Below are 16257 nucleotides of genomic sequence, written 5' to 3' on the forward strand. Positions count from 1 at the left end.
TAACACAGACCCACACTCTTGCTTTTCTCGTGACTAGATTATTCATCCTGTTGCAAAAGAGGACCTGACTGTAAACCAACCACAAAGTCCCATTAACTTGAAGGAATAAGCTTTTTTTTTTTTTTTTTTGTACTTATGTGGTATGTTCTAGGTCTATGTGAGATGAAATCCTGTGCAGGGATGCTTGGCCGAAAGTCAGAGAATTCAAATCATTTTTTGTTAAAAAGAGGCTTCCACTTTATAGCAATCTCTTTTGACTCCACTACCCATCCCACCCTTGAATCTTTCAGCAGGAAGAGAGAGAGGGGTCCCTTACGTGCTGCATACCTCTAGGGCACATAAAAAAAAAAAAGAGGGGGGAAATGTTCCACATGGCAGATCAGGCCTTCCCCTCCCTCCTCTCCAAAGCAGTCAACAATAAAAAGTTTCATTCACAGGCTCCCTCCTCCATCAGAGCCAATTTCCCCGATTTATGGTTTGGTTCTGGGAGGGCTTTACACCCTTTAATTGAAATTGGTTTTATGCTTTTTTGAGTTGACTGAATAACATTCCTTGCCCTCTGCCTTGAACACAGCCTTCTTCTATTGTGATATCTACACCTGCTAGGCAGAAATAATCAGCTGTCAGAAGGGTAGGAGGTAAGTTGAAGAGAGAAAACTGTCTGCCAACCGGGCCTAGTCTTAAGCCCTTATTCAAGCTGCCTTTTGTTGGCTCCTTTGACTGACTTATCCCCCTTATGAAAAGCTGCAGCAGCGGCCTTAGAAAGCCTTTCGGCAGCAGACCACAGGGGAAGGGGAAGGGGAGGCAAGCCTCACGTCTGCCTCCTTCCTCACCCTCCTGCTGTACTGTAAGCCCTGCCTGTTCCACTGGGCGAGCAAAGTGAAAAATTATGGAGGCAGCGGAGCTTCTCAGAGCGAGAGGAAATGGACCGAAACCAAGGGCAGGGGACAGATGTAATCAAGGAAGTTTTTGAACTTGAGCAACCCCTTTTCTTATTTATGTATTGAAAAAGGCCACAATTGTCCATGTTCACCGCTCTGTAAATGGGGCAACGGTGGCACTACAAGGTAAAAGAGTGAAGGGCGGCAGGAGGGGGCAAGCATCGGAAAATTTAAAAGTAGAACTGAACCCTGGGCTTTTTTCTTTTCTTTTCTTAAATCAGAGATGAAAGGAAATCAGTTAAGAGTTAATCTTTGTGGTCTTTTCTCCTCTTCCCCTCCCTTCCAACCCACTTGTCACTGCCCACTAATGTATGGATATAGCTAGAATCAGAGGCACTGGGCTCCTTTCTTTTTTACACTTGCAAACAAAGAAGCTAGGCAAAACTGCACTCTGGCAGTTTTGGTAAATGGACACTCTTTCACAGCCATTTGAAGGAGGAGGTCTGAATCCTAAAGGCACGTTTTTCAGGGGCACTGAAGTTCAATACTTGAAACACTAAATGTCTGGGAGTAATGATAGATAGATAGATAGATAGATAGATAGATAGATAGATAGATAGATAGATAGATAGAGAGACGAGTACAAAAGTAACTTAACCAAGCAGGATCCAAAAGTACAATTAACAGTTTAGTAGCCTAATTCATGGAGTCCTTCTGTTAACAAGGCGGGATATGACATACCTTTATGGCTAAGGCATGCAATTTATCTATTAATGCACATATGGCATGCCAACGTTGCTTTTTTGTAAGGTGATGCACATACAGTCATAACTGACAAAGAAGAAGAGAAATGCAAATTAATGGCAAGGAAAGAGAACCCATAAGAAGTGACCTGTTAAATTGGTTGTGTTTGGTTAAACTGATCTAATATTTGGTGTTTCTAGAGTGGCCAAGCAAATGCATTCTAGAAGCTTACATATAGGGCCAGGAAAACACCAACTTTTTTTGTTGTCGCTTCCTAACAGCTGATATATAAAGCATGTTGCCCCCGATTCCCTGCAAAAACCCTAGAATTTTTGAAATTTTCTTGCTTCAACTGGGGACAAGAATGTTTAGTAATTTAAAGGTCCATGGGCTTCTAAGCAGGATAAATCTATGAGACAATGAGGAGAAAGAACTTCAAGTAGATTCAGAAAATATCACCTATCAGAAGCGTTCTGGTTCAGACCTAATTTGGTCCTATCATTATGACATGGAAAAGGAGATAATGTTAAACTTCACCAGTATATAATCTTTTAGAAGTCCCAGATAAAAGTAAGCATAATAGGTAGGGCAATATTGGAAGAAGGATTGTTTGCCTACTATAGAAGAATGGACGCTTAAAGTGTCAAATTTAGCAGAAATGGCTAAGATTTCTGCTTATTTGAAGGATTATTCACAAGAAAGATACATTTCGGCTTGGAGAAGATGGATAGATTATATTCAGAATAAATATGGGACTAAAAAGTTCCATTTATTTTATGAATAATAATAATAGTTTAGTGTAGTGGAATTTTTATTATATTGTATTGTTTATAAATCATTTCAGCCATATGTAGGTGTTGATAACTCAACTGCATAGTTCCCTGGCAAGCCTCTCAATGCAGCAACAGCATTTTTCTAGATCAGAGGTAGGCAACCTTGGCTCTTTTATGACTTGTGGACTTCAACTCCCAGAATTCCTGAGCCAGCCATGCTGAGGGGAAAGGAAGAGGTTTCCAAGCTGAGCCACGCTGGCTCAGGGATTCTGGGAGTTGAAGTCCATGAGTCATAAAAGAGCCAAAGTTGCTTACCCCTGTTCTAGATCAAAGAAAGAGTAAGGAAGGAGGCATTCAGTACTGATATCTAAGGAGACAGGGCACAGAATCAAATAAGCTTGAAGATACTACAGTACACAATGCTACATTAGAATATTTAATATTCTACTGAATAATACTGAAATATGGGAGGTGTTGGAAAAAACATTTCTGCCCATATGCAATGCATGCAAATGTGCTGCCAGTATTCAAGCTGACGATACAGCAAAATCAATTTCCAATTGTAGTCCATGCTATGGCTTTCCCAATCACTGCGGAGCTGCTGAGAAGTATAATTCTACCATAGGGCATCATGGGCATGAAAGCCACAAATCCTCTTACTTTTCAAATGGAGAAGGTGAGCAATGACTAGCAGCAGCACTGATACAATTCTTTAAAGAGGAGCTTCCTTAAACAACTTTGTTCCATAGTCGCTGAGCTCCTTTTAGCATTTGAGAAGTCTGTTAAGAATTGAGTATTTGTACTGGCTCAGGGAAGGTGGTGAATGATAGCAACGTTATCATTATTTCAGGTAGTCCTCGACTTATGACTTGGCATTTAGCAACCAAAGTTACAATGGACCTCTGAAAAGGTACTTGTGACCCAGTTCAGAACTTCTATTGCCTCCTTCTCCCCAGTCACATGACTGCATTTCAGGCACTTGGCAATAGGTCTGCATTCATGGCTATTTGCAGTGTCCCATAGTCACATGACTGTGATTTGCTGTATTTTTTTGCAGACAACTGGTGTTCATTTCCAGATTTTGGCAAAAATGTCCCATAGCAAACAATGGGTTCATTTAATGATTGCCATAAAAATAGGTCGTAAGATTAAATCAGTTATGTGCTGATCTACTTAACAACCATTACAGTTTACAATCATAATGTGTAGGCTGCATTATGGTCGTAAGTAAAGGACTATTTGTATTATATGTGGGTAATCTATAGTTAGATTCAATATAAGACTGGTGGAAATCTGACAATTCAAATCCTAAACAAAGACCTAAGAATTATTAAGGTAGTGTTGAAGTTCCAAGCAGGGTGATCTTTTTTTTTTTTTTTTTTTTTTGTAAAATTAGGGTATTCATGTCTGATAAATTAAGTATTTCTAGATATTGAGGAAGTTCTTTAGATATCGCTCCAAGGGCTTCAATCACAATTTATATAACAGATTTGTATAAGCTAACTTTGATCTGCAAGTCTGGATATTTCAAATTATTACTGTGTTACACTGCACAGTCAGTTAGAGGTTTAGACCAGATATTGCATTTTTATCCTATCAAGTCCTTCCCAAGTATCAGAAGTTGTTGATGTTGTACTAAGTGTTTCTAACCTGATCTATGAGCTAGAACCCCCTGCAAATAAATAAGCACATAAATGCCTTTTTGGTAATGTAGTCATGATTTGATCTAAAATAAAAGCCCAAGACACATGCATCCTCCCGATTAAATCTGAAATATCATCTGTAAGATTTAACTTGAGAGCGGAAACTGTATTTTATCTATAAATTGGATGGGATGCTTCTGATCCTCCAGATGTTGCTGAATTATAACCCTCAGCACCTTCACTATTAGTCATGCTGACTGAGGCTGCTGGGAGTTGTATTTGAGTAGTATCTGGAGGGCTGCAGATTTCCCACAATTTGAGTTAGTATCCACAGGAGTCACATTCTTACTCTTCCAAGGGAACAAGATGTTCTGCAAAACAGCAAACATTCTCTTTCTGCATATCAATACCAGACATTTAGATGCTTTAAAACAGTGGTCCCCAACCTTTCCGGCTTGGGGGGGGGGGAAGAGGGGATGGATTGGTGCGAGCAAGATGTGCGTTCATGAGCACGCACAACTCAATCTGGGCAAGTGGCAGGCGCACGTTTGAGCTTGTGTAAATGAAGCTGCATGCACGAGCACGAATGCCCACTGCTTGCACACATGGAACTGTGTGCACACACATGCTTGCCGGCTGTTTGTGTGGCCTGGTTCTGAACAGGCCACAGTCTGGTACGTAATAGGTAGCAGCACGAGGTTAGGGACCCTGCTTTAAAAGGCATTAGGGACCATTTTTCTCTACAAACCTATTTATCTACCCATCTTAACTAAATGTAGTATGAACATACAAAATCAAACTCTCTGTATTTAAGAAATGGTGAGTAGTTGCTAGAATTCAGAGACGGAGTTTAATTAACATCTAAAAGGCTGAAGAATTAACCAGAAAGTTCAGGAATACCATCTTAATCAATATTCCCATAAAATTCATTCCACAGATATAAAGCTGAAATCTTATTCCACTGGGCATGCAAACATATGAGCAGCAATTACTGATTAACACGGAGATACCGTAATTTTATTATATATCTCTACCTAAATTAAAAAAAACCCAAATAATAGTAGACTGGTAACAGTCTCCCATCTAGCAAATAGTCCATTTCCCATGTGATTGCATGCCCAATGTGATAAAGCAAATGGCTGCTAATATTCATCCTAGGTTGCTTTGAAACAGTATTTCTACCTGTATTTCCCTGAAATTAAAGCTACGTCTTATATTAATTTTTGCTTCAAAACACACATTAGGGCTTATTTTCCGGTTAGGGCTTATATTTGGGGAAATACAATACTAAATGTGTCCATCTGGCTGACAATTTTAACTGGGGCTTATTTTGGGGTAGGGCTTATATTATGAGCATCCTGAAAAATCATGCTAGGGCTTATTTTCCAGTTGGGTTTTATTTTGGGGAAAACACGGTATAAGAAGTGAGAGAAGAAAAGAAAAACTTACTCTGGAGGCCTACTGTCAGGTCCCAACGCCCTCTGAAGAGAAATGCGGTCACTGGCATAGGCATTAAAACAGTGCTTCTCATATCCACGTTCTTTCTCCTTTGTCTCTTCTTGTGTCCACTGGTCCTTCTTGAAAGCTTTTCCATCAGCACCAGGGCTATTGGGGTCCTGTGGTGGACGCTCCATGAAGGGCTTCAGTTCTGCTGGTGTATAATAGCCTGGCAAGCAAGACTTGCTGTCCTGCTCAAGTGCCTCTTGTTGAGCAGGTGCCCGGATCTGCAGCTTTGGCATAGAGTCACGGATATTGTTGACAGCTCCCATCATTATGTCTATCATCTGGTCTTTCCTCTCCACAATATTTTTTAGCCATGGCTCCTCCTTTTGTTCCCCACTGCCCACATCTCTTTGCATTATGAAGAGGAAGATTACAAAGACAACACCCACCAAAGCTAGCTTTAGTGGGCCATAATGCCTTCGGAGTAGCCTCATCACGGCTGATGTCCAGCAATTTATTCCTTCATCAAAGGTGCACTCTTCTCAAAGCTTTAGTTAATCTGTGGAATCTTACCATCTTCTTCCAAACCTGAGAAGCATACAGAGAGACAAATTCCAGAAAAATCAGAAGGATGATTGTGAGTGCCACCAAAATCCTCCCCTACCTAAATGGAGAGCGCCTTTATTCTATTTTGAAGTGCTATGTTCTATGGCACCATCTTTTTTGCAGTGCTAAATAGTTGCAAATAGGAAATGATGAAAAAGAGGAAAATAACAGGAAGGGCACAATTTGGCCTAAGCTTCCTACAGTTTCATGCCCTACAGGTGCCACAAAGATTGTGACATCCATGCTGTATGGGGTAAAAAACAAACAAACCCCAAAGTCTAGGCTGTGGTGGTTGGGAAGACACAGTCTCAGTCCTGATCGCTCAGTGTAGCTATAGAAATGCCACTAAATTCTGTGGAAACAGTTTTCAACAGGGTCTGAAAGTTCTAGCTTTGTTCTACTGTGTGTGCCCTGAACATGGCTGGACAGTTACTGACTTTTCCCAATACCAGAAAAGCACCCAGAGTTTTTGATTAAGGAAAGAGCAACAATTATTTTTATAAACTCTTTAAGGAGTTTTTGCTAAAAATGGACAAAAATGAATTAAATGATTTCAGGACTTATTGATTAAAAGGGTTGTTTATGGAAAGAAAGTGGCTATGATAATAATTATGCTTGTAACTGCTACAAAGATGATCTAAGTATCTTGTGATATTTTTTCACTCCTTTCTTGTTTTCTTTTTCTTTTATTCTACTTTTTAAGTTTTTGTAGTGTTTTAATTTTATGTAAAATCCTTTCTTGGTAAAAATGAGAGAGAGAGAGGGGGAGGGAGAAAGAGGGAGGGAGAGAGAGAGGGAGAGAGAGAGGGAGGGAGGGAGGGAGAGGGAGAGAGAGAGAGAGAGAGAGAGAGAGAGAGAGAGAGAGAGAGAGAGAGAGAGAGAGAGAGAGAGAGAGAGAGAGAATCACCTGGAGGGGTTTTTTTGGCAAGATAAGTATTTATGCACACAGAAACGTTGCTTTGGTACATGTTCAAATAATGAGATATTTGATTTAACGCAAATTGTAAATTGATACCAGGTCCCATTTGAGGCAACCCAAAATTCAGTTAAGGCTGAGACTAGCATGTGTGCAATTGAGCCAGCACATGTGCAATTGCAGTTTTAGACACTGCTCATCTTCATGTGTGTAAAATAGATAAAATGAAAATTCCATCAGAGAAAAACAGTACAAGCTCAAAAAAAATGGGGGGGGGGTATTATTACAGCAAAGCAACATTCTCATTTAATTGAATGACAGGAACGTGGTTATAGCAATACTAAAATAGGATAAGATTTTGGAATGTCTAAATCTATTGTGCACAGTATTATTAAAAAAGCGGGGAAAATTAAAGAAAAAAGTTAAAGTTGCATCTGTTTTTTTGTGATTTGCAAATATTTACAAGATTGAGAGATATTTTCATCAGTGTAAGCTTATTTTTAGGAATGATATTTAAAGGATTTTCTTTTGCTTTTGCTTTCTAGAAATACATTGTAACTTTGGTTAACACAAATTGAAGTAAGTATATACTTTTTATCTTTTACAGTAATATTTCATTAATATACACAAAGAAATTATGTCTAAAAATTTACCTATTTCTATTGAGTTATTTCATAGAAATATCACTTTGAATAGTGCAAATTCAAATAATGTGATCATTTTGTGAGGTTCATTAATTGTACTAACTGAGACCTACCTATATTCTCTTTGACCCATTGTAAGAAAATAATTTGTAAATAACAGCAACATGTTTCCCACCAGGATCACACAAAGACTGTTCCCCTATTTAATTCCAGTAATGAGCCTTATAATCTAGGAATGAGATCCAGATCCTTTAATATTGTATACATTCCTTTGTAAATTTAAAGATAAGGAAAATGAACTCATAAGGACACGGAAGTACAATAAATTACAGCAGATTCTGGAAGAGATGGCAGCCTTCAAAAGGACATAGCAGCAGTTATAAGAAAAATGAGGTTTTAATTAGCCCTAATTCCTCTGCACAATTAATCTTGTTTGGAACCAAACGGACAAGTTAGTTACACAATAGAGCCAGGCTGAAATCATAGAGGTGTGGCCTCTTGGAACTGGGGTATGTGATTCTGAGGAAGTGGCTAGCTTTTTGACAATCCGGTCTTTGAGTCAGTAAAAAATAGCTTATTGCATCAATTTCTACACAGGTAAATTTGCAAATGGGAGCCAAAACTTCCAAAAGGAACAAGGAAGATAACTTCCCCAGTTTTAAAAGAAAAGATTTATTTCCACATACCATCACATTGGCACAAAGCTGAAAAGTCACTTCAACCATCTTGCATGAATACTGTATTAGTTTGAAGGAACAAAAAACGTAAGTTTAGACAAAGTGCACATGGGAAAATGTCTGGATTGACCACACATTTACTTGTATGTGTGGACTGACCACACATTTACTTGTAAATGCACGAGGCTTCTGTGTCAGCCTCTGCAACTTGCTCTTCCCAATCATACCCAGAGCAACCAAAAGAAGTGTGGCTTGTTTGCCTAAATACAACACACAGTCTTATAAATGAATTTATTTCCTATTTTATCTTCCCACTGACGCAAGCTAATATACAACTGAGAAAGCTGCTTCTTTCAAAATGCATACCGTACCAACATATACTGTACAATTTTCCTCAAAGAGCCACAGAGTTAGGTTTATGATATGAGTGGAACCACAGCATCATTTCAACAGACCTCATTTTTTAATTAGGAATGTTGATTGAGGGATTTTTTAAAAAAGCTCCATGTGCATATCTTTCACTGACCGCACCAAAGCAGTCATGATATTTTAGACCAAAAATGGTCTAAAATATCACGACCACGTTCTTCATGACAGCACATGTATATTAACATATGCACCATGTATCCTTGGGCTAATGTTGAACCTATTGCAGGAATTATTACTGCTAGTGATTAAAATACAGACAGTAGTTCCAAGCAAGAAAGTGTGGTAAATTGCCTCTCTGCCATGTACTATGGCTTATATCTAGGCTTTGGTTGATGGATCTAGCACCAAGCTGGTTTTTGTCATTTAGCTTGCTACTCATGATAATTGCAGCCTGCTTGAAAAATAGTTTGGAATACTAGAGTCAGTAGTATAATTCCACCTCCTGAAGTACTTACAGTACAGGGGAATTGTGTCTGCCTGCCTACCACTATTCTATGCTATGCATCCTTCTATAGAGTACAGCTCACCCAAGGTGCTCAAACTGCAGCTCAGCACTAACTCAATGTGTGGAAAGAACTCCAAGTCATGCTTTCCCTGCTGAACCAAAGCTTCAGAGAACATAGAATTTTGGGGCTAGAAAGGACCTTAGAGGTCTTCTAGTCCATCCCTCTGCCCTATGCCATTCTGGACAAATGGCTGTCCACTCTCTTGTCGAAAATTGAATACAAATTTATACTATATTCAAATGTATAAATTCCAATCAGAAAGCTCAATTCATAAGAATGGTAGATCGTATCCTGATATCCTTTTCAGTATTCGCCAACTGTAGATTCAACCATTAAAAAAAAGAGTTAGGATCATGTATTCCTCTTTATGTGCAAATCTGCATTCATGACTTAAGGAGAAACTAGTAAACCTGAAAGGAAGATGGACAAAAAGGTAATTCATACCACCCACGCATAGGAGACAATTCTACAGATAATCATGTACTTTATTCAGAAACTGAGAAATAAGCCAAGAGTTGAACTTCAAGAACACTAGCTAGCTAATATAGATAGTCCTTAAGACCCCGATTGGGACCAGAATTTCGGTTGCCAAGCAAGTTGGTTGTTAAGTAAGTTGCACCCCATTTTAATGATCTTTTTTGCCATGGTGGTTAAATGAATCAAGTAGTTGTTAAACAAACTTGGCTTCCCCCATTGACCTTGCTTTTCACAGGTCAGCTGAGAAGGTCACAAAGGTGACCACAAATGGTGGCCTTGGGAGACTACAACCATCATAAATGCACGATGGTTGCCAAGGGCCCAAATGCTGATCACTAGATCATGGGGAAGTTGTGATAGTTGTAAGCATGAGGAAGGTCCTAAATCACATTTTTCAGTGCCATTGTAACTTTAAATGGCTGTTAAATGAATGGTTGTAAGTCAAGGAGTACCTGTAAATGGGTGGTTAGAGTCATGATGCCTCTAATTTCCTCCTTCTATTCTAAACCATCAATCAAATCAAAACTACACATAATTAACTGCTATATAACGTTTCCCATTAATGATTGTCAAATATTATTAGCTGAAAATTCATTGTCATTTCATATGTCACAAAAGCTAAAAAAACAACAACAACATATAGCAGTTAAAATATAGATAGATACTTTATTCATTAATTTGGAATAATTCAGAACGGAGATATTCAGAAGACTTTGGGAATCAAATCAGCTGTAGCTGCAGAGGTCGTTCTGGGATCAGTCTGACATGGAAACACAGACATTTACTTAAGACTGAAAAAAGGGGTTAGCCGATTTAAAGTCCAATTATGTTAACAATCTTAATTTAGGGAGAATTCTGGACTAGAGTTAAAGAAAAATTGATGGCAAATGACTAACTGCAAATGCAAAACCAAACAAAGGAAATTGTTGCTGAGACAGGAAGTTAAAAGAAGTCTTCAAACTTTCACTTCCTACATGAAAATTTAGTAGTTGGTGTCAGTGGATTTATAGGTCACACAATTATGCCCAATAGAAATTTTACTGCCCATCCTAATCCAGTTATCTTCACAGAAACTATTTTCCCGCAGTCGTGATATTATGTAAGATTTTAACTCGATTCTTCTAGTTATTATCAAATTCTTCTTTGTGAGGGCTACTTGTAGAGACCACTGCAGCTTTAGTTATGGAAATGAGGAATCATGCAGACCTAACAAAGAAGAATCATGAGTCTCTTCCGGGGGAGGAAAATATGATTTGTAACCAAGGGTCAGTGCTTTTTTTGTAAAAAAAAAAAAGGTGCCGGAACTCACATACATCATACAACCTGCCTTGCGTGCCCTACAAGGTTCCATCCAAAAAAGGTGCTGGAACTCCGTTCTGGGCGTTCTATGGCAAAAAAAAGCCCTGGTCACAATGGACATGGCAAAGTACACACAGAAAGCAACAGCTGTTCTCCTTTCCCTTGGAAACAGAACTTTCCTTATCAAAGCAATGCCAAATCTCTAGCAGTGTCAACCTTTGGTTAAGCTGAAATTACCTACTCCACCTAGTTCAAACAGGATGTCCTTTTCTTAGTTTGACAAGAGCCAAACGACACCCTATTCAGAAGATCAACTTGTTGCTGAGATTTCTACACTGCATTTGGAAAAGAAAAAAGAGAAAAAGAACTGTACTATGTACTCAAAGACTGGTGGCTAAGAAAATAAAATTCCACTTTCTGCTAGAAAAAGAGCCGCTCGTACATTTTTCTTCCTCTTTCAAATACAATCATATCTTAGACACACTTTTGAGAATTGAATAATTAATTTTATCCTGAGAATAGAGATGCAAAAGGGTATCTTACTAATGCAGATTTCATAGACATTAATGATTTATGGGAACCTTTAATGTTTTCCAGTCTTTCTGAATTGTGCCAATTTGTGTTCAAATCTAAATTTCATCTCACGAATAAACCCTGAAATAAATCAGAATACCATAGATTTCCGTGGGTATAACTCTACTAAAACTAAATCTAGACTTTACCTATAGTACAATATAAATAACATAAAATGCTAAAATTACGTTAACAAGTTTCCAAAGAAAACTGACATGCATGCATAATACTTTTATCAATTGTGAATATTTGGAAGGCAATATTTTTTAAGAAGAACTTGCTAGATCTCTTGTCGGCAGCTATAATCTCTCAGGCTACCAGACATTATTTCTCACAGATTTAAGTCCAGCAAACCCAATATATTATTTTTTATTTTATTTGCATATATGTACATAGGCATGAATGCACATACACGTACAGTACTCAAACAATATTTTTGCTCAGACATTTGAAGAATTGTGTTTTATATACTTTTAAAATTTGGCAGTTTTAATCATTCTTATTTAAGAATTATCTAACTATGAACTTTTTAAATGTAGAAAAGTCAGAGCCCGCTTACGCATGTATAAACGTAATGGGTTATTGCTCAATTATTATTTGTTTTTACACTCAACTTTATGGCCTGACTTATGGCTTATTTCAAAGCAGAAAGAATTGTGTCAAAGATTAAAGAGCTTGATATATTCATAATTGTACCCAGCTGCTTTCCTCCACCCCAGATTGCTGTGGTTGTACTGCAGGATGGTTCCAATCGGCATTTTGATATTTTGCCAGATCTTCTAAAAGGTATAATATAGGAAGTCCTTGACTTAGAACCACAACTGAGCCCAAAATTTCTAAGCAAGCTAAGCAAAGCAGTTGTTAAGTGCATTGTGCCTCATTTTATGACTTTTGCCACAGTTAAGCTGCAGTTGTTAAGCAAATCCCCATTGACTTTGCTTGACGGAAGCTGGATGGGAAGGTTACAAATAGTGATCACATGACCACAGGACAGCGCAACTGTCATAAATACATGCCAGGTGCCAAGCACCCAAATTCTGATCATGTGAACGTGGGAGTCATAAGTGTGAAAACCAGTCATAAGTTACTTTTTCCAGTGCCGTTGTAATTTCCAACTGTCACTAAGCAAATGATTGTGAGTCGAAAACTACCTGTATGTGAAAACATAGCTCACATGGATTAGAGAGGGTGTGTAGCATTGTCCTCACATGATTTTTCTGTTATGTTCATTGCACATCTGGCCAATATAAATGCAGGGTGCTGCTCAGAAAATAAAAATAAGGGGAGTACAATTTTTTAAAATAGTAGTTAACTAGTTACTTTGGACCAATCATACTTTGCCCCACTTCTGCCCTCATGGAGTTTCTTGGGTGGCAATGAAGAGAGAGATTTAAGTTACTCTGAGTTCTTGAGAAAAGGTGAGATATAAATCCAACAAACACCAAAGCTAATTTTTGGTCTATAGTCTTACATAATTAAGGCCATCTAGGAAACAAAAGGATGACATGCCTCTCCAGGGAACATCACCCACAACTCTTAAAAATAAACTCTTCCTATTAAAAATGCATTGCCTATTTCATTGATGCAACGAAATAAGCTTTTTTTAAACTGACAAAAAGAGGCAACCCCAATATATTACATTGATTTCAAACATTGCTACTATATATGGCTCTATATCCAACTTGGTACCCCCCCAGTTGCATTATGATTACAGTTTCCAAATTTGGGGAGTGGCTAAGGGCAGCGCTATCAGCTGACCTAAAGGAATTAGGCTGTGAAGGTTAGTTTAATTCATACCAATACTCTAGAACAATATTTTTCAAACTTGCTAGCTGGGGAACTCTAGTACTTGCCAAGTTTGAAAAGCTTTGTTCCAGAAGCATTACAAAGACCCTCAAAAACAAAACAACAAAAGCCTTCACTAATCATTTTGCTATGAGATCTACTAATGGTATTTTGTTTGGGAATCCCCATTAGTCCCAAATTTTATTCTGCATATGCAAGGTAAAATGGGTTTGATCATGCAAGAAGATGCCTGTTAGTTGCTTCTAACCATCTTTGCCACCTTTCCTTCATCTTTCCTTTCTGCAGCCGAGAACAGTGAAGCATGAAACAGTTGGCCTCGGCTTACTGATCATGTCACTGCTTAGAAAAACATGTTGCTTGTAAAATAAACACTGAAAAAATAATGTAGTTCAGAGGTATTAGTGTCCTTTGTTGCCAAAGACAGGTTCCAATACATACTTTACAGAAACAGCTGATGGGAAATTTTTTTCTCTGTAGACAGATGATTGGCAGCATCCCTAACAAACTTTGACAATGCCAAAGAAAGCAACACGTGCGTGAAGTCATCACGTTAATGCTATCCAACATAACTGGTGGCGTCATCTTGGATAGGGAATCATTTGTCCTCCTTTGTAGATGACCTTAAATGAGACAGGTGGAAACAAAAGCCTCTTTGCATCTCATTTCAGAAAGATGAAGGCTATATCTCAAATACAAATGACATCTTGGATTTACAAAAGCTATCAATTTTTTTAAAAAAGGAGCTGAAACCAAAACCCACCTGTTTATTTCAATGGGGCTTGGACCCAATGAATCAGGTAGGTGAAGTGTATCATCAAAGCCTTACCAGCACCCTCAACAGTTACCAAACCTGTTCCAACTTCTCATTTTTTTAAAATACCCTTGGCTTTCTCAATTTATTTCTTTGGACAAATAATTAGGTGAATTAACTAAAGTAATTCTTCATTTATAGGAAACTTTTGACATGAGCATTGTGCTTGTGTTTCTCCTCCTTTTACAAGAAACCAGAGCCCGAATTGTATAATTGATATAATAGCTTAATAATACATAGAGACTTCAGTTGAGAACAGCAGAGGGGATTATGTGAACTAAACTTTGACGTGTTGGGAAAACACTTCATTACAGAAGGCCAGTCTATCTGGAAAACCAAAACATCCTTCTTCAACTGGACAACTCCTAGATACCAATAACAACAGAAATAGCACTTAGATCAGTGGTTCTCAACCTTTTTAATGCTGTGACCCTCAACCGGTCGTAAGTCGAGGACTATTCAACCGGTCGTAAGTCGAGAACTATTCAACTGGTGCAGCACCATTTGCAGAATGGGACTTTTGGCGGGCTCAGCAGGGCAGAGACAGCCTGGACAATTCCTATTGGCTTTTGAAAGCCAATAGAATTAGACTCTATTCAAGAGAGTCTATTCTATTGGCTTTCAAAAGCCAATAGAATAAAAGGGAGTAGCACAGCTAAGGAAAAGGGGGGGGGAAAATGGTGGACTGCATTGTTTGGCGACCCCTGTGAAATGGTCGTTCGACCCCAAATGGGGTCCCGACCCACAGGTTGAGAACCACTGACTTAGACTTATATACCGTTCATAGTGCTTTATATAGCCCTCTCTAAGCAGTTTACAGAGTTAGTATATTGCCCCAAACAATCTGGGTCCTCCTTTTACCAACCTCGGAAGGATGGAAGGCTGAGTCAACTTTGAGCTGGTGAGAATCAAACTGCTGGCAGTGGGCAGTATGTTAGCCTGCAATGCTGCATTCCATCCACTGTGCCAATGGTCTTCACTTATAGACTGCCTGTTCAGCAATGTTTCAAAGTTATGATGGGAAAGGAGACTTATGATTGCCCCGCAAAGTTGTGGCAGTTGCAGTGTCCCTTTGGTCACGTGATTGTGATTTGGGCACTATGCAAACCAATTTACAACCTTCACAACCAGCTTCGGACAAGCAAAGTCATTGGGGAAGCTGGCAGGAAGCTGCAAGTTGCAATCATGATTCGAGGTGATCCGCTTAACGACCACAGCCAGAACTAATGCTGTAAGTCAGCTAAGTAACATGGTGTTTCCCTTAACGACCACTCTATTTAACAATGGAGTTGCTGGTCCCAATTGTGGTTGGTAAGTGAAGATTACTTGTATATGTGTTCACCCCACACACCATGGCCATTGCTAAGAATTCTGGGAGTTAGAATGCAAAGGCTGTACTAGCTCCAGTTACACCCCTCGCCAAGGCCATATTCTTCTGTAATCCTGTGGCAAATAACCAGCATATTGACTCAGAAAAGGTATCAATTTACTTTCTTCTTCCGTGTCTAGATCAAACTTTAAACTGCAACCTTCTTGGCTTTGTCGTTGGCCCAAAATATGTCACTATCGGTACATGTTTCTGGTGGCAGATGGCCAGGTTCTGTGTCTCTCCACATTCATACAGTGCACTGTTATCCGCATAAAAAACTTCACTTGAGCATATTGGTTTTATATTTAGGCACTCCAACTCTCAACCCATTCAGGATCCTCCAAGTAATACAAGGGAGGTCAGATCCTTTAGCCATATTCTCTTTTAATTTATTCCTTGCTCGATGGTCTCCTTCCTCAACCTTTTAATTCAGTTTTGTTCTTGTGTACCCTCAAGAATGTTTGTTCTTACCATATGCTTGCGGCATATATCCGTTCAGAGGATGAAGGGATCAGGTTATCTGAGGGACTGGTCACATCTACCCAACCCACTAGAGCAGAAAAGCAAGGAATGTTGCGAGTCCCATCCCCTAAAGAGGTAAATCTGGTGGGAAGAAAAAGGGCCTTCTCTGTGGTGGCTCCCTCTCCGTTTGGAACATCA

At 38.9% G+C, this 16257-nt stretch overlaps 1 protein-coding gene across 2 annotated transcripts in view; it reads right to left on the reverse strand.

Moving 5' to 3' along the window:
• GALNT6 (polypeptide N-acetylgalactosaminyltransferase 6) overlaps positions 1–16257 on the reverse strand; it is a 68451-nt gene that overhangs the window by 38448 nt on the left and 13746 nt on the right. For both annotated transcript variants that reach the window (XM_039331947.1, XM_039331948.1), the window contains exon 2: positions 5491–6072. In XM_039331947.1, the coding sequence (XP_039187881.1) occupies positions 5491–5978 (488 nt within the window). In that variant the 5' untranslated portion in view covers positions 5979–6072. The remainder of the gene's footprint in view (positions 1–5490; positions 6073–16257) is intronic.

This window comes from Crotalus tigris, unplaced genomic scaffold, assembly GCF_016545835.1.
Source record: "Crotalus tigris isolate CLP2741 ecotype Arizona unplaced genomic scaffold, ASM1654583v1 scf7180000024441.2113493, whole genome shotgun sequence".
Taxonomy (NCBI): Eukaryota; Metazoa; Chordata; class Lepidosauria; order Squamata; family Viperidae; genus Crotalus; species Crotalus tigris.